The sequence below is a fragment of the Vipera ursinii genome (assembly GCF_947247035.1).
Source record: "Vipera ursinii genome assembly, chromosome: 4".
Lineage (NCBI taxonomy): Eukaryota > Metazoa > Chordata > Lepidosauria > Squamata > Viperidae > Vipera > Vipera ursinii.
The window spans coordinates 4,044,361-4,067,131 of NC_139514.1; the positions used below are offsets into that span (position 1 = coordinate 4,044,361).

Genomic DNA, 22,771 nt, shown 5'->3' on the forward strand with positions numbered 1-22,771 from the left:
TCTCCCCTCTCCTCTTTCTCCTCCTCCTCCTTCATCTCCTTCTCTCCCTCTCCCTCCTCCTCCTTCCTCATCTCCTCCTCCTCCTCCTCCTCTTTCTTCTTCATCTCCTCCTCCTTCCTCACCTCCTCCTTCTGCTCCTCCTTCTCCTTCACCTTCTCCCCTCTCCTCTTTCTCCTCCTTCATCTCCTTCTCTCCCTCTCCCTCCTCCTCCTTCCTCATCTCCTCCTCCTCCTCCTCCTCTTTCTTCTTCATCTCCTCCTCCTTCCTCACCTCCTCCTCCAGCTCCTCCTCCTCCTCCTGCTCCTCCTCCTCCTTCTGCTTCTCCCCCTCTCCTCTTTCTCCTCCTCCTCCTCCTCCTTCATCTCCTTCTCTCCCTCTCCTTTTTCTCCTTCTCCTTCCTCATCTCCTCCTCCTGCTCCTCCTTCTCCTTCACCTTCTCCCCTCTCCTCTTTCTCCTCCTCCTCCTTCATCTCCTTCTCTCCCTCTCCCTCCTCCTCCTTCCTCATCTCCTCCTCCTCCTCCTCCTTTCTTCTTCATCTCCTCCTCCTTCCTCACCTCCTCCTTCTGCTCCTCCTTCTCCTTCACCTTCTCCCCTCTCCTCTTTCTCCTCCTTCATCTCCTTCTCTCCCTCTCCCTCCTCCTCCTTCCTCATCTCCTCCTCCTCCTCCTCCTCTTTCTTCTTCATCTCCTCCTCCTTCCTCACCTCCTCCTCCAGCTCCTCCTCCTCCTCCTGCTCCTCCTCCTCCTTCTGCTTCTCCCCCTCTCCTCTTTCTCCTCCTCCTCCTCCTCCTTCATCTCCTTCTCTCCCTCTCCTTTTTCTCCTTCTTCTTCCTCATCTCCTCCTCCTCCTCCTCTTTCTTCTTCATCTCCTCCTTCCTCACCTCCTCCTCCAGCTCCTCCTCCTCCTTCTGCTCTTCCTCCTCCTTCACCTTCTCCCCCTCTCCTCTTTCTCCTCCTCCTCCTCCTCCTTCATCTCCTTCTCTCCCTCTCCTTTTTCTCCTCCTCCTTCCTCATCTCCTCCTCCTCCTCCTCCTCCCTCTATCTCGCAGTTCAAGGGGGCTCTGAGCAGCCCCTTATTCCTCCTCACCAAAAAAAAAATAAAAAAATCTGGGAACACACCCCTCCAGCCAAGAGAATTCCACTAGAATCCTTGGAAGGAAATGCCAACACAAATTCTTTTACATCAGGCTGAACAAAACTTGGCAGGGGAAAAAAACAACACGAAACTGCCAGAGTTTTTGCCTGCAGGGCTAATAGTGGGATAGATGGAATAAAAATGAGGCAACGCTGGGGAAAAAAAATGTGGGCAGACAATAAAGAACGATGCAGCGCAAATAAAAGGTGCCTGTGAAATTGACTGGGGCGCTTGGAACCTTTACTGCTTAATTTTATTTAGTTAACCTAGTTTATGTATCTATCGAATTTTAATGCCGCACAGAAGTTAAAATATGCAGTATTTTTTTTAAAAGATGTTGGCCACCTCCTCGGCCCTGTGGGGGGTCTGCTCACACCGCAAGACTAGGTTAGGCTCAACCAAAGTTGGTTAGCTTGTGGACAGCCTGCTACGGAAGCTTCGCCATAGTGGGTGACTCCCATTAAACCATCATAGGGTTTCCGTGCCTTAGCATGGCGTGTTATGTGAACGCAACCATGGATTGCAGGGCAAAATACACCCAGTTCGATTGATCACAGTGAAATGGTCAACTGCAGCTAGTCCTCTTCGTACGACCACAACTGAGCCCCAAACTGCTGCCGCTAAGCGAGACAGTTGTTAAGTGAGTTTCGCCCCATTTCACGACCTTTCTTGCCAGCGTCATTTTAGTGAGTCACTGCAGTTCTTTAAGTTAGTAATCCCGGTCATTAAATGAGTCCGGCTTCTCCCCATTGACTTTGTTTGTCGGAAGGTCGCACAAGGGGATCACTTGAGCCCTGGGAGCACTGCCGCCGTCATAAGTATGAGTCAGTTGCCAAGCACGGGGTGACCCTGGGGGTGCTGCAACGTTCATAAGTGTGAAAAACGGTCATAAGTCACTTTTTACTGCCGTTGTGACTTTGAATCGTCACTAAATGAACTATTGTAAGTCAAGGACTACCTGGACAACCATTCATTTAATGACTCTTTGAATTAACAGTGGCTCTACAACTGGCTCCTTGCACTTACGACTGTCGCAGAAAAGCTGATATATCTTTTTCCAGCCTTGCCTATTTTTTTTTCCCATCAAGCTAAGACTCTGAGTAAATTCTAGCTTGGAGTCACAAGTGCATAATAATAATTATTATGCAGACAGAAGAATGAGAAACAATGGTTGGAAACAGACCAAAGAGAGAAGCAACCTGGAATTAAGGAGAAACTTCCTGACAGTGAGGACAATTAACCAGTGGAACAGCTGGCCACCAGAGGTTGTGGGTGCTCCATTACTGGAGATTTTTAAGAAGAGACACTAGACAGTCACCTGTCTGAGATGGTATAGGTCCTCCTGCTTGAGCAGGGGGCTGGACTAGAAGACCTCCAAGGTCCCTTCCAGATTCTATTCTATTCTATTCTATTCTATTCTATTCTATTCTATTCTATTCTATTCTATTCTATTCTATTCTATTCTAGTCTAGTCTAGTCTAGTCTAGTCTAGTCTAGTCTAGTCTAGTCTAGTCTAGTCTAGTCTAGTCTAGTCTCTTTATTCTATTCTATTCTATTCTCATCACATTCTTTGTTATCTTCTCTATTCTATTCTATTCTATTCTATTCTATTCTATTCTATTCTATTCTATTCTATTCTATTCTATTCTATTCCATTCCACATATTCTATTCTATTCTATTCTATTCTATTCTATTCTATTCTATTCTATTCTATTCTATTCTATTCTATTCTATTCTATTCTATTCTATTCTATTCTATTCTATTCTATTCTATTCTGTTCATAACAACAGAATAACAGAATTGGAAGGGACCTTGGAGGTCTTCTAGTCCAACCCCATGCTCAGGCTGGAAACCTTACCATTTGAGATAAACAGTTGTTCAATCTCTTCTTAAAAACTTCCAGTGATGAAACACCTGCAACTTCTGAGGGCAAGTTGTTCCACTGGTCAATTGTTCTCACTGTCAGGAAGTTCCTCCTTAGTTCCAGGTTGAATCTCTCCTTGATGAGTTTCCATCCGTTGCTTCTTGTCCTGCCTTCAGGTGCTTTGGAGAAGAGCTTGACTCCCTCTTCTTTGGGGCAGCCCCTGAGATACTGGAAGGCTGCTATCCTGTCCCCCCTCATCCTTCTCTTCCTTAAACTAGACATACTGAATTCCAGCAACCGTTCCTTATACATTTTAGCCTCCAGTCCCCTGATCATCTTTGTTGCTCTCCTCTGCATACTTTCCAGAGTCTCAACATCTTTTTTACATCATGGTGACCAAAACTGGATCGCTACAATTTAAATTTCACTCAGTGAATTCTCAGTGAACTCTAATCCATACCGAGAACCAATGTGGTCTAGTGCAGGGGTAGGCAATTTTGGCTCTTTTATGACTTGTAGACTTCAACTCCCAGAATTCCTGAGCCAGCATGGGGGAACTATGGCTTCTTCATGACTTCATGACTTCAACTCCCAGAATTCCTGAGCCAGCATGGGGTAAACTATGGCCCCTTCATGACTCGTGGACTTCAACTCCCAGAATTCCTCAGCCAGCATGGGGGAGCTATGGCCCCTTCCTGACTTGTGGACCTCAACCCCCAGAATTCCTGAGCCAGCATGGGGGAACTATGGCTCCTTCATGACTTCATGACTTCCACTCCCAGAATTCCTGAGCCAGCCTGGGGGAACTATGGCCCCTTCATCACTCGTGGACTTCAACTCCCAGAATTCCTCAGCCAGCATGTCTCAGCTTGGAAACCTCTCCCTTTCCCCTCAGCATGGCCTGTTCAGGAATTCTGGGAGTTGAAGTCCACGAGTTATAAAAGATCCAAGGTTGCCTATCCCTGGTCTAGTGGTTAAGGCCCCTGGCTAGAAAAAGGGAGACCATGAGTTCTAATCCCATCTTAGGTCTGAAAGCCAGCTAGGTGACCTGGACCAATCACTCTCTCTCAGCCCAACCTACTTCACAGGTTGGACTCCGCTGCTTTAACCTGACAAATGGCTTGCCTATAGTCACTTTTATGGTGAGGCGGGCAGATGTAAAAATACGACGAATAAATACATTTAAAACCCAGAGGAGCACAAAAAAAGAACATTTAAATCCAGAGATTACAAGTCCATTTTTGCTTTCATAAATACATTCTGACCAAAAGTATTCTTAGCTACATCTGATGCTGCTTTTCAATTTTGGGCAACTCCATCAAGCCACAATGCGTGTCTCTCTCTCTTTCTCCTGGTGCCCTCAAGACCCAGTGGATTACAATTCCCATCACCGCCAACCAGCATGATGGGAATGATAGTCCCAAGCCTCTAGATCACGGAAGACTGGTTTATAGAAATGACGTTTCTTATTAAAAAGTTTGGAAACAAATGAAAGATGATCAGAGGCTGTATTTATCCACTGTGGCCAGCTCTTGTAAGCACGCCTCATTCAATGAGAAACAGTGAAACCCAAGAATTAACTGGACTCCTTGGCTTGCTTTCACACTGCAAGATGTTTCTCTTCCCAACCACTAGTCAATCTCCCTCACTGGGATGTCTTGCATAAAAGGCTTGGGGCATCTCGAATCTCTTTAGCAACTTTTACAAAGGTTTGGGTCCTGAGACAGAGATAGATAGATAGATAGATAGATAGATAGATAGATAGATAGATAGATAGATAGATAGATAGATAGATAGATAGATAGCAGACAGAGATATAGAAAGAAATGTTAGAGATAGAGAGCCAAACAGAGTAAGACAGATAAGATGGATGGGTAGATACATATAGATATAGATAAATAATTTGATAAGATAGATATAGATAGATGATAGACAGATAAGATGGATAGATACATAGATGCAGATGATTAGATAGATAGATAGATAGATAGATAGATAGATAGATAGATAGATAGACAGACAGACAGACAGACAGACAGACAGACAGACAGACAGACAGACAGACAGATACATAGATACATAAAGATAGATGGATGTTTGGATAGATAGATAGATAGATAGACAGACAGACAGACAGACAGATACATAGATACATAGATACATAAAAATAGATGGATGTTTGGATAGATAGATAGAGAGAGATATAGATAGATGATAGACAGATAAGATGGATAGATACATAGATGCAGATGATTAGATAGATAGATAGATAGATAGATAGATAGATAGATAGATAGATAGATAGATAGACAGACAGACAGATATAGAGATGGATGGATAGAGAGATAGAGATAGAGAGAGATAGAGATGGATGGATAGATAGATAGATAGATAGATAGATAGATAGATAGATAGATAGATAGATATAGATAGATAGGAATTTCATTTTGTTAGAAAAGGATCAGGGTGGAAAAATAATCTCCTCCTATCCAGTGGAGAGTCATCTTTAGGGGCTGCCAATCAGCCATTTGTTCTCCCCAGAGGAAGGAAGTCAACTTTGTAATATAGTTGGAAAGGAAAATGGAAATTCTGGCAAGAACTGACAACAATTCGGGCCATTTGGGAGCGTGCTAGAAAAATGTTAAGATTCCTTGGTCCACTCACAGAGAGTGGCTAGGCTTGCATTTCAGAGAGAGGTCAACTGTTCCGATATTTGCTCACCCGAAGTAGCTTTAGGGCTCCCAGTTGCAAAAGGACCTTCCCACCAATCCTATTGCGCTTGTAGAGCCTCCATCTGGCTGTGTGGAACTGATACAGGTCCTTAAGGTCACATCTGTGGGCTCAATGCCAACCGGCGGGCCTCCAAGTGGACGGTGGTCCTTAATGGATGGGTTTTATGGCAGACGTAAATGGATTTAATAGCCTCAGTTAAAAAGCCCTGGATTAGAGAAGCTTTTATGAAATCACAAAACCTTTCCAGTTCCTTCTCGGAGGAATTGGAATCCGGAACCCAAGCAGTCTTCCTTCGTGCTATGACCCACCGTCCTCGCCTCCCAAAAGCCTTCCAACTTCTGATTATTATTATTTTTTTTAAAATTTGGCAAACAAGAAGGCTAAACTTGCCAGAGGTTATTAAACCACAAGGTAACCGCAATAGATAGATATTTAATATTAAAATATCTATATCTATATATACATATGTCTATCTCTCTATATCTATCTATCTATCTATCTATCTATCTATCTATCTATCTATCTATCTATCTATCTATCTATCTATCTACTATGTACTTATATCTCTATCTCTGTATCTCTATCTCTATCTTCATCGATATCTATCTGTCATCTATCTATATCTAGCATGATAGTCTAAGCCTAAAAAAAACTGATGAACGTATCCAAGGAGAACATGTTGATTAGACTGATTAGCCTGAAGTTAGATTATTAGGTTGGGTTTTATCTTGCCTAACTCAAAGTAGTCAATACACCTTCCTCCTATTTTTCTCACAACAACAACTCTGTGAGGTAGGCTCAGCTGAGAGTGAGAAACTTTCCCAAAATCACCCAGTTCGCTTTCAAGACCAAGGCGGGTCTAGAACTCCCTGTCTCCTGGTGACTGGCCCAAAGTCATCCAATTGGCTTTCATGGCTAAGGCAGCACTAGAACTCACTGTCTCCTGGTGATTGGCTCAAAGGCACCCAGCTGGCTTTCATGGCAAAGGGAAGACTAGAACTCCTGGTGATCGGCTCACAGGCACCCACCTGTCTTTCATGGCCGAGGCGGGACTAGAACTCACTGTCTCCTGGTGATTGGCTCAAAGGCGCCCAGCTGGCTTTCATGGCTAAAGCGGGACTAGAACTCACTGTCTCCTGGTGATTGGCCCAAAGTCATCTGGCTGGCTTTGATGGCTAAAGTGGGACTAGAACTCACCGTCTCCTGGTGATTGGCTCAAAGGCACCCAGCTGGCTTTCATGGCTAAGGAAAGACTAGAACTCACAGACTCCTGGTGATTGGCTCAAAGGCACCCAGCTGTCTTTCATGCCTAAGGCAGGACTAGAACTCACTGTCTCCTGATGATTGGCCAAAAGTCATCCGGCTGGCTTTGATGGCCAAGGAGGGACTAGAAATCACCGTCTCCTGGTGATTGGCCCAAAGTCACCCATTCGGCTTTCATGGGTGTGGCAAACATATTAGGAAGGACCCTTCCTAGTTTCTTAGGCTGTAAAGGAGATGGGGAGAAGTCGACTTCGACCCTTGCAAGATTGATGTCAGCCTTGCAAGGTAGTCCAGGAAAAGATGCACGCTCAGTACTCCTCGCTCTGGCTTTACTATAAGGTTAAATTAACAGAATCTTGCACCTTTCTTCAAAGGGCCAGGTTAGTCTCCTCCTCCAGTTCCTACTCTCTCCCTGCAATGTCTCCCCGCCGCGTTTTCCTTCCAGTTGAGGCTGTCCAGGTCGACGGCTCACCTGATGGTCCCCTTTCCTTTTCAGAGCTTTGTTCAAGACTCCTTCGGTTTTGGCCTTGAACCAGACCCAGCACTGCAAGCAGCTGGAAGGGCTGGTCGTTTCTCAAGTGCAACTCTGCCGCAGCAACCTGGAACTGATGCAGACGATTATCCAGGCTGCCCGAGAGGTCATCAAGACGTGCCGCCAGGCTTTTTCCGACATGCGGTGGAATTGCTCGTCCATCGAGCGGGCGCCGAATTACTTCCTGGATTTGGAGAGAGGTGAGCGAAATTTCTTCCCCAGGTTTTCGAGACTTCGAGAAGGTCCCTCGAATTAGCTACTGCCCCCCACTTGGCTCTTGACAGATGGTCCCCGACTTACAGCTGCTCGTTTAGCGACCGTTCAAAGTTACAGCAACCTGTGAGCCCGGACACAGCGCCGTGGCAGCATCCCTACGGCCACGTGATCGAGATTCAGGGCTTTCGTACGGACAGTCCTTGACTTACCCATTCGTTTAGTGACCGTTCCAAGTTACGATGGCACCGGGCGGAAAAAAAGTGACTTACGACTGTTTTTTCCCATGCTTACGACCGTGGCGGCGTCTCCGAGATTGAGGCACTTGGTAACTGATTTGTATTTATGACGGTTGCAGTATCTTGGGGTCACGTGATCCCCTCTCATGACCGTCTGTCAAAGAAAGCCAGATTCCCACCAAGTCACTCACTTAACAACTGCAGTGATTCACTTAGCAACCGTGGCAAAAAAAGGTCGTCAAATGGAGCAAAACTCAAAAACATCTCACTTAGAGGTTTTGGGCTCAATTTTGGTCATACATTGAGGACTACCTGTATTTATGATAATTGCAGCAGCCCGGAATCATGGGATCGCCCGTTTGTGAGCTTCCCAGCTGGGTTCTGACAAGGCTCAAAACAGTCAACAGAAACCTAGTTTAGGTTTTTTTCTGCTAGAGCGCATTCTGGTGAACCTGGTTAGCTCTTTGTTTAGATTCAGGGGTAGGCAACCTTGCTTTTTTATGACTTGTGGACTTCAACTCCCAGAATTCCTGAGCCAGTAGTGCTGGGAGTTGAAGTCATGAAGGGGCCATAATTCCCTCATGCTGGCTCAGGAATTCTGGGAGTTGAAGTCCACGAGTCATGAAGGGGCCATAATTCCCTCATGCTGGCTCAGGAATTCTGGGAGTTGAAGTCCACAAGTCATTAAAGGGCCATAGTTCCCCCTCACTGGCTGAGGAATTCTGGGAGTTGAAGTCTAACAAGTCATTAAGGGGCCATAGTTCCCCCATAGTTCCCCCATGCTGGCTGAGGAATTCTGGGAGTTGAAGTCCACAAGTTATGAAGGGGCCATAATTCCCTCATGCTGGCTCAGGAATTCTGGGAGTTGAAGTGCACAAGTTATGAAGGGGCCATATTTCCACCATGCTGGCTGAGGAATTCTGGGAGTCGAGGTCCATGAGTCATAAAAGAGCCAAGGTTGCCTACCCCTGGTTTAGAGGGTCTACAGCAGGCATCCCGAACCCCAGAGCTTCAACGTGTTTGGAACCGGATCGCGGGAGAGATGGGCAAGGGCACGCATGTGAAGCACCACTTGCGTGAGCAGAGGCTACTTGCACTCACACGCAAAGCACCAATTGCATGAGCGAAGGGTGCTTGCACTCGTATATGAAGCACCACGCATGAGCAGAGGGCACTTGCACTCACAGGCCAAGCACTGCTTGTGCACGTGGAGGACGTTTGCAGTTGCACACGAAGCAACACTCATGCAAGCACCCTCTGCTCAAATGCCCTGGGCTCACACGAGTGGTGCTTTGCGCACGAGTGCAAGCACCCTCCCCTCGCGTGAGGGGAGCTTCATGCGGGCACGTGGCCTCACCTCTTCATGCACGAGTGCCCGCACCCTCCACGCGCATGCCAAGCTCCATTCGTGCAAGTGGAGGGCACGCATGCACATTGCTCACAAAAATGGAGTGGTTGGTGCGTGTGTGCGCACGTGCGCCTGCCACTCACCTGCCCCCCCTCCTCTGCTCAGTGTGGGCCAGGCCTGGCCACCAAGTTGGAAGGGTCGGGGTCCGCTGGCCTACAGGGCAATGTGTGATTTGTCGCTCTCTTTTCCAGGTACCAGGGAGTCAGCTTTTGTGTACGCTCTCTCCGCTGCAGCCATCAGCCACACCATCGCCCGAGCCTGCACCACCGGGGACCTCCCCGGCTGCTCCTGTGGTCCCATCCCAGGTGAGACACCTGGACCTGGGTATCGCTGGGGAGGATGTGCTGACAACCTCAACTATGGTCTTGTCATGGGGTCCAAATTTTCAGATGCTCCCATGAAGATGAAAAAATCAGGATCACAAGCCAATAAGCTGATGCATCTGCACAACAGTGAAGTAGGGAGACAGGTAACCAATCCACGAGGGTCATTCTCATTATTGCAATCACCAACTGGGGTGTAACAAATTAGTAGTTTTGTGTAGTGGTTAAGGTGCTGGCCTAGAAACCAGGCAACTGGGCGTTCAAGTCCTGCCTTAGGCATGAAAGCCAGCTGGGGGAATTTGGGCCAAGCACTAGGCGGCTGGGAGTTCTAGCCCTGCCTTAGGCATGAAAGCCGTCTGGGCGAATTTGGGCCAAGCACCATGGGACTGGGAGTTCTAGTCCCCCCCCCCTTAAGCATGAAAGCCGGCCGAGGGACTTTGGAGCAGCGATTCTTTCTCAGCCCAACCTACCCCACAGGGTTGTTGTAGTGGGAAAAATAGGTGAAGAAGGAGCATTAGTCACCACCTTGAGTTGTTTATTAAAAAAATAAGAGAGGCCGTATAAAAATCTCATGAATGAATAAATGAAAAATAAAGAAGGGATGGCAGAATGCAAACTCACTCTGAGTCTGCAAGAGCAGCGGTCCCCAACCTTTGTTGGCTTGGCAGCCTAGCTGGTGGGGAGGAGAGGGGAAGCAGGCCGCAAGAGTGATTGGCTGGTGCGCATGTGCGCACGTACCCCTTGTGCAAGTAGCTGGATAGTGAGCATGCACACTAGTGCCTGCTGGGCCCGCTGCTCATGCACGCTGAGCTGTGTGTACACTCCAGCCAGCCACTCATGCAGCTGAAGAAGCCACAGCCCTGTGCAAGAGGATTATTCTGCACAAACAAACTTAGATTAAGTTGCCTAGAGGGCAAAATAACCAAAGCAGTAAAATCAAAGGGTAGATAATGGGTTTCATCAAGGGTAACAGATTTGTGTAGATCCACCACAAATAAACAGCATGCTTATCCTATGCCAGGGGTAGGCAACCTTGGCTCTTCTTTGACTCGTGGACTTCAACTCCCAGAATTCCTCAGCCAGCATGGGGGAACTATGGCCCCTTCATGACTTGTGGGCTTCAACTCCCAGAATTCCTGAGGCAGCATGGGGGAACTATGGCCCCTTCATGACTTGCGCACTTCAACTCCCAGAATTCCTCAGCCAGCATGGGGGAACTATGGCCCCTTCATGACTTGTGGGCTTCAACTCCCAGAATTCCTGAGGCAGCATGGAGGAACTATGGCCCCTTCATGACTTGTGGACTTCAACTCCCAGAATTCCTGAGGCAGCATGGAGGAACTATGGCCCCTTCATGACTTGTGGGCTTCAACTCCCAGAATTCCTGAGGCAGCATGGAGGAACTATGGCCCCTTCATGACTTGTGGACTTCAACTCCCAGAATTCCTGAGGCAGCTCAGGAATTCTGGGAGTTGAAGTCCACGAGTCATAAAAGAGCTAAGGTTGCCTAACCCTGTCCTATGCCCAAGCATTACCGAATTTTTGTGTGATTTTGCTTTGTGCTGAGCCAGGCAATTGTTAAGTGAATCTTGCCTGATTTTACAACCTTTTTTTTTTACATGGTTGTTCAAGAAATCACTAGAGTTGTTAAATGAACCATGCGGTCGCTAACTGAATCTTTGGACAGACATATTTGATAGCAGTGAGTGACTGTGGGGAACACTCCAATGGCCCCTAATTGTGAAAAACGGTCATAAATCCCTTTTTTTCAACGCCGTTGTAACTTCGAACAGCCGCTACACGAATGGTTGTAAGTCAAGGAGTACCTGCAATGAGTAGACGGCGGTTAAAGAGAGAAGCAACCTAGAAATAAGGAGAAATTTCTTCACTGTGAGAACAATTAACCAGTGGAACCACCTGCCTCCAGAAGTTGTAGGTGCTCCATCACTGGAGGTTTTTAAGAAAAAACTGGACTGAAATGTCTGAAATGGTGTAAGATCTTCTGGCTGAGCAGGGGGTCGGACTAGAACACAGGTCTCCAACCTTTTCGAGCTCGTGGCCCAGAGGGAAGGAGAGCAGCTTGGCAAATTGGCGTGCGCACACGTGCCCGTGCAAACAGGGCCGCCCGGCACTCACGGCCCTGTTCGTGCAGGCGCGTACGGTCTAGCGCCATGCACATGCACCGACAGCCAGGAGCACCCTCCCCCAGGGTGGCTAGCAGCCCCGTTCGTGCAGGCACAAATGTGCCGTGCACGCCCCTGGCGTTAGCTGCCCTGTCCGTGCCTGTGCAAACAGGCCACGTACATCCGCCTGTGCTAGCGGTCCTGTTGATGCGCACGCATCTACAAACGAGGCTGTGGGTGCTAGCGCGAGTGGGGAGGGGGCATGCGGGCGCGCGGTGGCCACCATTCCCACTAGCCAAGAGGCCACGGCCACGTAGGTTGGGGACGCCTGGACTAGAAACACCTCCAAGGTCCCTTCCAGCCGCCTGTTTCTATGACCTCCCATCCCAAGGACAGAAAATGTATGCACGATTCAGGATTCCTAGGCATGTCCCCAAGCATGTTGGGATGTCGGGGGAAAGAAGGACATTTCCGTCAACCTTCGTGTGTGTTGCCGTTTTTCCCACAGTCGCTGAAAGCCTCCTTGGAGATGAAATGCAAGTGTCACGGAGTGTCTGGTTCCTGCTCGATCAAGACGTGTTGGAAGGGCCTTCAAGAGCTGAAGGACATCGCCCTGGACTTAAAAAACAGATACCTGTCGGCCACCAAGGTCGTCCACCGGGCCATGGGCACCCGCAAGCATCTGGTGCCCAAGGAGCTCGACATCCGTCCCGTGAAAGAGAGCGAGCTGCTTTACCTGCACAGCTCTCCTGATTTCTGCATGAAGAATGAGAAAGTGGGCTCCTACGGGACGCAGGACAGGTAAGGAGTCTCCAGGTGTGAGCCTGGGTGGTTCTTCTGAATTTTGGACCCCTTTGGTGGGTGGCTGCTTTTCATGTTGTTGTTAGCTGCGAAGTCGTGTCCCACCCATCGCGACCCCATGGACAATCTTCCTCCAGGCCTTCCTGTCCTCTACCATCTTCTGGAGTCCATCTAAGCTCACACCTCCTGCTTCAGTGACTCCCTCCAGCCACCTCCTTCTCTGTCATCCCCTTCTTCTATTGCCCTCCATCTTTCCCAGCATTAGGCTTTTCTCCAGTGAGTCCTTCCTCCTCATTAGGTGGCCAAAGTATTTGAGTTTCAGCTTCAGGATCTGGCCTTCTAAAGAGCAGTCAGGGTTGATCTCCTCTCTAGGACTGACCAGTTTGATCGCCTTGCAGCCCAAGGGACTCGCAGGAGACTTCTCCAGCACCAGAGTTCAAAGGTTACTGGGGAAGAGCAGAGGGCTAGTACTAGTAGCACCAGAAAGAATGAAGCGACTGGGCCAAAGCCGAAAGGACGCTCAGCTGTGGACGTGTCTGGTGGTGAAAGGAAAGTCAGATGCAGCAAAGATTTTTTTTCGGCTTTTCATAGCTGAGGAAAAATGTCTTCTCTTGAGCCCAGTTGACAGGTCTTTTGCAGCTTCACAACGATGCGAGGCTAGTTCCCTGCTTAACCCCGACTACTCCAATGCCTGGTTGGATGTTTCCCAACAAGTACTATTCCCTCAGCCCCATCACGCTGCTTCATTGAATGACATTGATGGGAGCTGGCATCCAACACATCTGGGGGAGGGGGCAGCTGCCCGAGGCTGATCCTTAGGTAGAAGCGTGTCCCGACGTACCGTTCCCCCCGTCATCCCGCAGTTTGTCTTAATATTTTGCTTTCCGCACGGACGATTTTCATTGGACCAATGGTCCTTTTCCTTTGGCCCAATAAAAGTCTTGGGATTGGAGCAACCCCATGGCGAATGGGCAGGGGTCCAGCTGGCCTGGAAGCAGACTGGATTCGGAGGATCCGTGATCCCTCGATCCGCGTTTATCTGTTTTTGCATAAATGGTCTCCAGGTGAAATTGCCTTCTGGGGAATGCAGCTTTGCAGATTTGCCCCATTCGATCTCGGCCTCCCTCCATTGGGCTGATGTGTTGGCACAGCTGGAGGTTGCCCCAAGGAAAGTTTTACGTCAGCCCTGCGTGGTAGGCCAGTCCAAGAAATGTTAGCAACCGTCTTCTGATAAATCCAATACAGGTAATCCTCGGGTTACGACCATAGCCGAGCCCCTTGTTCGACTAGACATTGGTTGAAGCGAGTTTTTGTCCCATTTTACAACCTGGCCCCAGTCGTTAAGTGGATCACTGCCACCGTGAAGCTAGTTATGTAGTTGTTAAATGAATCTGGCAGCCCCATTGATTTTGCTGGTCAGAAGGTCGCAAAAGGGGGTCACATGACCCCCACCCAGGACGTGGCAACTGTCATAAGTACGTCAGTGGCCAAACCTACAAATTTTGGTCCTGTGACCGAGGAGATGCTGCAATGGTCATAAGAGAGAGAGAAGGTCATAAGTTGCTTTTTTGAATGTTGTTGTGACTACCAGTGCTCACTGAACAAATGGTTGTAAGTCAAGAGCTCTCTGTCCACAGCAGGTGAGCCAGGGGTGCTTCAGAGAGGGAGGACTTGGTGATCCCTGTCTTCCAGATGTTTGGGCTATCAGGCCCCTGGGACTCCTTAGTCAGCAAAACATCATTCGGACTCAGGCTCTCCTGCTGATTGGCCCAAAGTCACCCAGCTGGCTTTCGTGCCCAAAGCAGAACTAGAATTCACCACCTCCTGGTTTTTAGCCTGGTGCCTTCCCTTCCTCCCTCCCTTCCATTGCCCCCTCCTTCCTTCCTTCCTTCCTTCCTTCCTTCCTTCCTTCCTTCCTTCCTTCCTTCCTTCCTTCCTTCCTTCTCTCTTCCTTCCCTCTGTCCTTTCCATTGCCCTCTCCTTCCTCCCTCCCTCTCTCCCTCCCTCCCTCCCTCCCTCTTTCCTTCCTTCCTTCCTTCCTTCTCTCTTCCCTCCCTCTGTCCTTTCCATTGCCCTCTCCTCCCTCCCTCCTTCCTTCCTTCCTTCCTTCCTTCCTTCCTTCCTTCCTTCCTTCCTTCCTTCCTTCTCTCTTCCCTCCCTCTGTCCTTTCCATTGCCCTCTCCTTCCTCCCTCCCTCCCACCCTCCCTCCTTCCTTCCTTCCTTCCTTCCTTCCTTCCTTCCTTCCTTCCTTCCTTCCTTCCTTCCTCCCTCCCTCCCTCCCTCCCTCCCTCCCTCCCTCCCTCCCTCTCCAGCCCACCTTTGTCTCCCCGTCTCCATCTGCTCGGGTCCCACCAATGTTGCAACGGGGCCCTTAATGGATTTACGGCCGGAATGCAGACCTGGCCGAGTATTACAGTGAGCTGGGATCGATTAATCACACCTCTCGAGGTATCCCAGGTTGCAGTTGCGCACTTTGCTCTTAAAGTTACTCCGTACCTTTGCCTCATCCTTATGCACTGTGCGAAGGTTCACTTAGTGACTGTTCAAAGGTACAATGGCACTGGAAAAAAAGCGACTTTCTACCGTTTCCCCCACTCTTGTGACCCTTGCGGCACGTCGTCCAAATTCAGACGCTTGGCAACTGACTCAGATTGATGATCATCGTTGTGTCCCCAGGTCATATGATCACCAAGTCTAAGCTTCCCTCAAGCAAAGTCAAATGGGGAAGGGGGTGGGGGGAGAAAGCTAGATCCGCTTAAGGACTGGATGATTCACTTAACACAGGGGTCTTCAACCTTGGCCCTTTTATGACTTGTGGACTTCAACTCCCAGAATTCCTCAGCCAGGCACGCTGGCTGAGGAATTCTGGGAGTTGAAGTCCACGAGTCATAAAGGGGCCATAGTTCCCCCATGCTGGCTGAGGAATTCTGGGAGTTGAAGTCCACAAGTCATGAAGGGGCCATGGTTCCCCCATGCTGGCTGAGGAATTCTGGGAGTTGAAGTCCACGAGTCATAAAGGGGCCATAGTTCCCCCATGCTGGCTGAGGAATTCTGGGAGTTGAAGTCCACGAGTCATAAAGGGGCCATAGTTCCCCCATGCTGGCTGAGGAATTCTGGGAGTTGAAGTCCACAAGTCATGAAGGGGCCATAGTTCCCCCATGCTGGCTGAGGAATTCTGGGAGTTGAAGTCCACAAGTGATAAAGGGGCCATAGTTCCCCCATGCTGGCTGAGGAATTCTGGGAGTTGAAGTCCACGAGTCATGAAGGGGCCATAGTTCCCCCATGCTGGCTGAGGAATTCTGGGAGTTGAAGTCCACGAGTCCTAAAAGGGCCAAGTTTGATGACCCCTGACTTAACAACTGTGGTGATTCGCTTAACGACTGTGGCAAAAAGGTCGCAAGCTGAGGCACAACTCATTCAGCAACTGCCTTGCTTAGCAACGGAAACATTGGGCTCAAATTCACTTAACGACCTCCTCACTAACTTGACGATTGGAGCGATTCGCTTAAGAACTGTGGCAAAGAAAGGTTGTAAGATGGGGCAAAACTTACTTCATAAGTGTCTCGCTTAACTACAGAACTTTTGGGCTCAGCCGTGGTAGTACGGCGAGGACTATCCGTGCTGTCCTTGTGGGTCGTGTGAGAAGAAGCTGAAATAAAGGAAAAGCTTGAAGGAATCTAAAATTTCCTTGGCAGATATTGTGATAATCTGGAAAATGGGTTGTTTCAAGCTTAGTGACTTGTTTAACTGTACAGGTTGCCCTCGAATTATGACCACAGTTGACCCCAAAAATTTCTGTTGCTAAGTGAGACAGTTATTAAGTGAGTTTTGCCCCCATTTCAACACTTTTTCTGTCACAGCTGTTAAGCGAATCACCGCAGCGCTAGAGTTAATAAGACGGTTGTTAAATGAATCTGGCTTCCCCCGCTGACTTTGCTTGTCAGAAGGTCGCAAAAGTGGATCGCAGGACCACGGGATGCTGTGACCGTCATAAATAGGAGTCAGTTGCCAAGCGTCTGGAGTGTGATCACGTGACCATGGGGACGTTGCAACGGCCGTAAGTGTGAAAAATGGTCCTCAGTCGCTTTTTCCCAGGGCTGTTGCCACTTTGAACAGTCACTAAATGAACAGTTGTACGTGGAGGACTATCTGCTTATTGGTGACTCCTTAAAGCAGCCACTTCTTTTCTTGAATTCACACCATAACACACGGGCTGACCCGATTCTACGTGATTCTACTATATGTACCCACAAAAAGGGCAAAACCCTTTAAAACGGCTCTCTGCAGGTAAAACAGGTATCTGTGGGGATTCTCCGTCATCCAGGTCAAGGTTGTCCCAAAGGTGCTTTTTCACAAGACAACTGGACTTCCTTGTTTTTCTTTGAAGATATTTCACTTCTCATCCCAAGAAGCTTCTTCAGGTTCTGACTGAATGGTGGGGAAGGGAAGGATTTATACTCCTTGCAGACAGCTGGTCATTTGCCTCCTTTTAGAGGGTCGTTGAGGCCACTTGGAGCTTTACCTGTGTGCTCAGGGTCACCTGAGTGGTGCAAATGGGGGTGGAGCCTTCTTGGCTGCAAGGATGGTTTTTTTGCCCTGCGTCCCTTGAAGACAGGCACAGGCTGTTGGGGATGGGTCTGTGTTGTCTGCGTCTCAAACCGAAGCGCAAATGGTTCCTGCAGTCTGCAAATGTTTTCTGGAAATCTGTTCAAACTCTGGCACCATTTGAAAGGTCTTCATCCCAAAGTGGATCGCTAAATGTCTGTGGAGATTCTCCATCATGCAGGTCAGGGTTGTCCCAAAGGGGCTTTTTCAGGAGGCAACCGGACTTTCTCATTTTTCTTTGAAGACGTTCCGCTTCTCTTCCAAGAAGCTTCTTCAGGTTCCGACTGAATGGTGGGGAATGGGAGGATTTATACTCCTTGCAGAAAAAAACTGGTCCTTTGCATCCTTTTAGAGAATCGTTGAGGCCACTTGGAGGTTTATCTGTGTCCTCGGGTTTACCCTGAGTGGTGCAAATGGGTGTGGAGCCTTCTTGGGACTGTGGAAAGGATTGTGTTGTGTAGTTGTGCTTTCTGCAGGGTGATTCTGCAGCTCCACAACACAGTCCCTTTTAGCAGTTCCAAGAAGGCTCCACGCCCGTTTGCACCACTCAGGTGACCTCCGAGGTGCCTTCCAACTTTATTATTATTATTATTATAAAACTTTTATTCATAAAACATGAAACTCAGTCAGCTGAACACTCAAATTGACTGGGACAAATGGTTGACACGGATTGCTGCCAGCATCCTAGGTATCAACCAGCTATCTCCTTAAAATGGAAGATGTTCCGAGTAGCGCAGTTTTTTGTAGCTTTGCTGGAGTTATTGCGGGAAGCTGCAGTTTCTTGATGTGTTTTGCAAAGTTTTTGGACATCGTTCCCAGTGCCCCGATGACAATGGGTATCACGGTTACCCGTTTCGTCCATAACCGTGCAGTTTTGATGGCCGGGTCGTGGTATTTCGTAATTTTTCCCAGTTCTTTTTCTTCGACTCTGCAATCTCCTGGTGCAGCGATATCAATCAACTGTACCTCCGAGGTCCCTTTCAACTTTTTGATGATGATGATGATGATGATGATGATGATGATGATGATGATGTCAAGGACTACCTGGACTTCCCAGGTCTCCCCCGTCTTCTGTGTTCTGCTTACTCTGAAAGGGACTAAGCAGGCTGCATATGGCTGGATGCTAGAAAGCAAGATCTCTGTTTAATCCATTTAATTTGGTATGCAGTAGGACGGAGAGCTATTTTTCCAGACCAGGATTGCAAAAATCGATCTTAAAAAAAGAGGAAATGAGAGGAAGGGAGATTGGAGGAAAAAAAGAAATAAATGGGAGAAAGAAGTTTAATTCTTGCGATCTTATTAAGCACAGGGGGGAAGGGTGTTTCTTGGTTTGTCCAGCACCAAAAGGCAAGACAAGAAACAACGGAATGCAAAAAAAAACCAAGGAGAGAAGCAACCTAGAACTAAGGAGAAAATGCCTAACGGTTAGAGCAAATTAACCAGCGGAACGGCTTTGCCTTCAGAAGTTGTGGGTGCTCAGTCAGTGGAGGTTTTCAAAAAAAGAGACGGGACAACCCTTTGTCTGAAATGGGGTAGGGCAGGGGTCGGCAACCTGAAAAAGGAAAAGAGCCACTGGGAACCGGTTCCATCACACATTAAAAAAAGTGGGAGCCGCGTGCGTGTGTGGGTTTTTCTTGCGCATGCGCGGACGCGCGTGATTGCCATTTTTTAAAAAATGTGTGATGGAACCGGTTCCCGGTTGTGCGACGGCGACGGCCCGTCTGCAAAGCTGCCGCTTTCGGCAGCCTGCAAACGTGCTGCGGCAGCTTTCTCAAAGAGCGGCGCCGCTGCCCATTCCGAGAGGTGCGCGCGCTCCTCTCCGAATGACCGTAGGTGCGCGCGCACCTCCCCAAACCTCCCCAAACGTCGGCAGGTCTCCAGACGGCGGCGGCTTGGGAGAGGTGCGTGCGCACTCTCCAAACCGCCGCCATCCCGTTTGCACAGCTGCCGTGTTCGTCAATGTTTGACGAACGCAGCAGGTCTCCAGATGGGATGGCGGCGGTTTGGCGAGTGCGCGCGCACCTCCACCCTTTGGAAAGGTGCACGCGCACCTCTCGGAACGGGCAGTGCCACTCTCCATTTGGAGAGGTTCGCGCGCATCACTGCCCGTTCGAAGAGGTGCACGCGCACCGGGCAGCTGGGAGCCGCAGGAGACGGCTCAAAGAGCCGCATCCGGCTCTGGAGCCGCGGGTTGCCGACCCGTGGGGTAGGGTCTCCTGCTTGGATTAGATGACCTCCAAGGTCCCTTCCAACTCCGTTATTCTCTAGGTTACGTTCTTAGAAGGACGTTTGAGATGATTCACCGGTGTGTCGCGTTTGTGTGATTTACCGCGGGGAGCAATTGTCTAAGGAGCTTTTCCGCCCTCCAGGTCATGGTTGTCGTCCCAAAGATGCTTTTTTCAAGAGGCGGCTGGACTTTCTTTACTTTTCTTTGAAGACGTTTCTTCTTCTCATCCAAGAAGCTTCTTTGGCTCCGACTGAACGGTGACGGATGGAAGGATTTATATTCCTTGCAGTCATCTGGTCGTTAGTACTCCCTCTGAGAATCGGTCGAGGCCACTTGGAACCGAATGGTGCAAATGGGTGCGGAGCCTTCTTGGATGAGAAACGAAACGGCGTCAAGGAAAAACAAAGTCCAGTTCCCCTTTGAAAGAGCATCTTTGGGTCATGGGGAACAATCGCACAGAATTTTTTTCCCCTGTTGTCCCTACACATGAAATTTCCTTCCATTTACTATAACCAAGAGTGGTTGTAAAACGAAGCAAAATTCACTTAACAACTGTATCTCTTTTAGCAACAGAAATTTTGCGCTGAACTGTGATCGTAAGTCAAGGATTACCTGTAATGGCTAAATTTCGAGAAAGCTAACTTCGTTTCCACTTGGAAACCACTTCTGGACTTTATGCTTGTGGTAGGAAAAAAAATAAAATGTTGATTTGGGGTTTTGCTGATTAAAATAGGTTTGCTGTTCCAGGAAGGGCTAGTATATATTATCATGTACAAGTAAAAAGTTGAGGTTTTATGTCACTATCTCATTCTATTGCTCCAAAATGAACCAGAAGACAATGCTTTTTTCTTTTCCCTCTTATCCTACGCTTTCTCCTCTTCTCTTTTACCTCCCTGACTTTCTCACTCTTTTCATTTTTCTTTCTTATTTTTACATTTTGATCAACTAATAAAATTTGGGACACGTTACCAGCGTGGGTTAAGGATTTACCTGTAGCTGAGTTTTGACTTGTATCCTGGATTTAAGCATCTGGAAACATAGAAAGCCTAAAGAAAAACGACATGGGGAGGAAAAATAATAATAATAATAATAAATTTTATTTGTATACCGCCCTTCTCCCGAAGGACTCAGGGCGGTGAACAGGGCAAACATATAAAAATACAAAGATACAAAAGTTAAAAGAGAATTAAACAACTGCCCAGGCTAAAACAATAGGTAAAAAAAAATGAAACTTGGCGACAATGGGCTGGTGAGAGTGTAGAGCAGGGGTCTTCAAACTTGGCCCTTTTAAGACTTATGGACTTCAACTCCCAGAATTCCTCAGCCAGGCATGCTGGCTGAGCAATTCTGGGAGTTGAAGTCCACACCTCTTAAAATGGCCCAGGTTGAGAAACACCACTTTAGCTCTTTCTGAGTTAGCATCATTTCCCCCTCACATTATGTCAGGGGTCTTCAAACTTGGCCCATTTATGACATGTGGACTTCAACTCCCAGAATTCCTCAGCCAGGCACGCTGGCTGAAGAATTCTGGGAGTTGAAGTCCACACGTCATAAATGGGCCAAGTATGAAGACCCTTGTCAATGGTGGGTTTCAAATCTGTGAACAACCGGTTCTCTGTGTGGATGCCGCTTTCGGAAGTCCATTCTGGGCCTGGGCAACAAAAAATTAACTACCGGTTGTGCCGAAGTGGTGCGAACCGGCGGAATCCCAGCACTGGACCTGGTTTTAGATGTATGATTATTTTCCACTTTAAAGACTCCCACCCACCCATCTAGCCTACCAACATTTCCTTTTAATTAAAAAGCTCTACCAACCGTACTGACTTTCTAAAGTTATTTACCATTGAATAAAAGGAAATAAATTATCAAAGCTTCAAATAATAAAATCAATGAAATTAAATTTTAAAATTAAAATAATAAAATAATAAAACAAAATAATAATAAAATAAAATATAAAAGATGAAAGCTTCAGAACAACAGGATTTTTGGAAAAGACGGGTCCCCAAAATTTCTGCTTATTTACGGAGATAAGGAGTCTTATCTTTCTGTTCCCATGGCTGGTTGGAGACCCCCCACCCCCACCCCCGAAGGCAAAGGGAGAGACAGGTTAGGCTGATGGATTCTGTCAAGCCCCACTGTGCCTTCTTAGGGGTCTTAATCTTTAAATGAGATATAAATTAGCGATAAGAGCCAATTATCCAGAGAGGAGGTGAATTTTTCTTCATTGGATGTCTTCCAGTAAAAGGTTGACAGCCATCTCTCTCTCTCTCTGTGTGTGTATTCTTTCTCTATGTCCAGTGCTTTTTTTGTAAAAGAAAAAGGTGCCGGAACTCACACACATCATACAACCCACCTTGCCTACCCTACAAGGTTCCATCCAAAAAAAGGTGCCGGAACTCCGTTCTGAGCGTTCTATGACAAAAAAAGCCCTGTCTATGTCTCTCTGTTCTCTCTCTCTATTTTCTCTGTTCTCTGTGTTCTTTTTTTATGTCTCTGCGTCTCTCTCTCTGTTCTTTATGTCTCTCTCTGTTCTGAACCAGCCCTCTTCTAGCAAACCCCTATTCAAAAGAAGAGACTGGAGAGCGTCCAAGGCTAAAAGGCTTCTGCCAAGATTTAATTACGCAGTTAACAAAAACACTAGAGCTTGTCTTCTCAAGCGGAAAAGTTGCTTTCAGCAACCAGCCCCTCCCCAAACACTCCTTTTATAGAGAGCTCAGGGCGTGGTCTCCCTGTGCCTCCTCCCGAGGAGTCCCATAGCCTTTCTTTGTTTGTTCCTGCTCGTCTGCCTCCTGCGTCGGGCGTCCTTGAACAGGGCCAGCTGTGGGTCATCATCCTCCGCACTCTCGGGCTCACGCAGCTGAGAAGAGGTCCCCGGCTGAGGACTCTGCAAAGCCTCCAAACCATCATCAGCCGGTTCGTCTCCCTCCTCCCCCTCATCTGAGTCCTCCGATACATCGGACCCGGCTGTCGGACCCACAGGCTGGCCCTGAGTCACAACACTCTCTTTCTCTCTCTCTCTCTGTTCTCTTTCTCTCTCTCTCTCTTCTCTCTCTCTCAATCTTTGGGCTGCTTACACTATATAGTGGGGTGAACTGGATGGTCTCAAATAACCAAATATTTTATTTTGTACACCACCCAGAGTCCCCTCCTTGGTGGAGATGAGCGGTTTCTAAAAGACAGACAGTCAGTCAGACAGACAGATAGATGATAGATATAGACAGGGCTTTTTTTTCTGGTGGTCTGGTCTGAAGGTTAGTCTAGCCTGGAGACTGATTTGGACGAACGCCCAGAACAGACCCAAA

At 48.1% G+C, this 22,771-nt stretch overlaps 1 protein-coding gene across 1 annotated transcript in view; it reads left to right on the top strand.

Annotated features, from left to right (window-relative positions):
• The window catches only part of WNT11 (Wnt family member 11), a gene marked incomplete at its 5' end in the record, with an annotated part of 38,095 nt that overhangs the window by 8,274 nt on the left and 7,050 nt on the right, over positions 1-22,771 (top strand). The window contains 3 exons of the mRNA XM_083362167.1: positions 7,494-7,729; positions 9,581-9,858; positions 12,344-12,636. Coding sequence (XP_083218293.1) covers positions 7,494-7,729; positions 9,581-9,858; positions 12,344-12,636 — 807 coding nt within the window. The remainder of the gene's footprint in view (positions 1-7,493; positions 7,730-9,580; positions 9,859-12,343; positions 12,637-22,771) is intronic.